This window comes from Rhincodon typus, chromosome 5 (genome assembly GCF_021869965.1).
Source record: "Rhincodon typus isolate 14 chromosome 5, sRhiTyp1.1, whole genome shotgun sequence".
Lineage (NCBI taxonomy): Eukaryota > Metazoa > Chordata > Chondrichthyes > Orectolobiformes > Rhincodontidae > Rhincodon > Rhincodon typus.
In genome coordinates this window covers 21,895,226-21,896,312 of record NC_063336.1, presented here as the reverse complement: position 1 = coordinate 21,896,312, position 1,087 = coordinate 21,895,226, and the positions used below count along the sequence as shown (strand labels likewise).

Here is a 1,087-nt window from a genome sequence, read left to right as displayed (position 1 = left end):
CTGTGTGTGGTGTGTGCCCCTGTGTGTGGTGTGTGCCCCTGTGTGTGTTTCTCTCTCTGTCGCTCTCGCTCTCGTTCTCTGTCTCTCTCTGACTGTGTCTGTCTCTCTCTCTCTGACTGTCTCGCTCTTTGTCTCTGTCTGTCTGTCTGTGTGTCTCTCTGTGTGTCTCTCTCTCCCCCTCTCTCTGTCTCTCCCTCCCTCCCGTGTGATAGGCGGGCGTAAATCCGTGCGACAGTCGACCACCGAGCACACACGTCTGACCTACCTGCGTGTCCAGGAGCGCCAGGTGCAGCCTCGCCGCCTGCGCAAGGCCCCTCACGCTGAGACCCGCCAGCTGACGCAGGAGGAGCTGCTGGCTGAGGCCAAGGTCACGGAGGAGATCAACCTCCGCTCGCTGGAGAACTACGAGCGGCTGGAGGCCGACAAAAAGAAGCAGGTCCTGAAGAAGCGCAAGTGCGTGGGCCCCACCATCCGCTTCCACTCGGTCACGATGCCCCTCATCACCGAGATCAACGTGAAGGAGGAGAACGTGGACGTGGAGGGCTTGGACCATGAGCCGCAGCCCTCCTCCGAGGGACCCTCGCTGTCTGTCCTCGCTCCGGTAGGCCGCTGCCTCCGCAACTTTGTCACCTTCAGCGACGACGCCACCTTCGAGCGGCTCTTCCCCAGGCAGCGGGCTCCCCGAGTGCCAGCCCGCGAGCTCTGCCCGGTCACCCACAAGCCAGCGCTGTACCGCGACCCCATCACCGACATCCCGTATGCCAACACCCGTGCCTTCAAGATCATCCGCGAGGCCTATAAGAAGTACATCACGGCCCACGGCCTGCCCAACCCCCCTCCAGCCACGGGCAGTGCCCAGCTGGAGGCCGGCACCCGGGGCCGGCAGAAGATCATCATTAAGCAGGCCGTGCCGCCCACATGACCCAGACTAGCCCCACCCTGTGGGTGCAAGGGCAGGGGGGCAGCACCCTCCGAGAACGAATTGCCCAGATTGACACCAGCCCCAGATGGTGAGGGGGGAGTTGGGGGTCGCCAATCTCTTCTGTTTTCCACGCCCCCCCCACCACCAACAGTCTGCAGCTCCTAC

At 63.4% G+C, this 1,087-nt stretch overlaps 1 protein-coding gene across 1 annotated transcript in view; it reads left to right on the top strand.

Moving 5' to 3' along the window:
• Nucleotides 1-1,087, top strand: part of LOC109926424 (vacuolar protein sorting-associated protein 72 homolog) — an 8,439-nt gene extending 7,352 nt beyond the window's left edge. Inside the window, exon 4 of the mRNA XM_048596827.1 lies at nucleotides 213-1,087. Coding sequence (XP_048452784.1) covers nucleotides 213-922 — 710 coding nt within the window. The 3' untranslated portion in view covers nucleotides 923-1,087. The remainder of the gene's footprint in view (nucleotides 1-212) is intronic.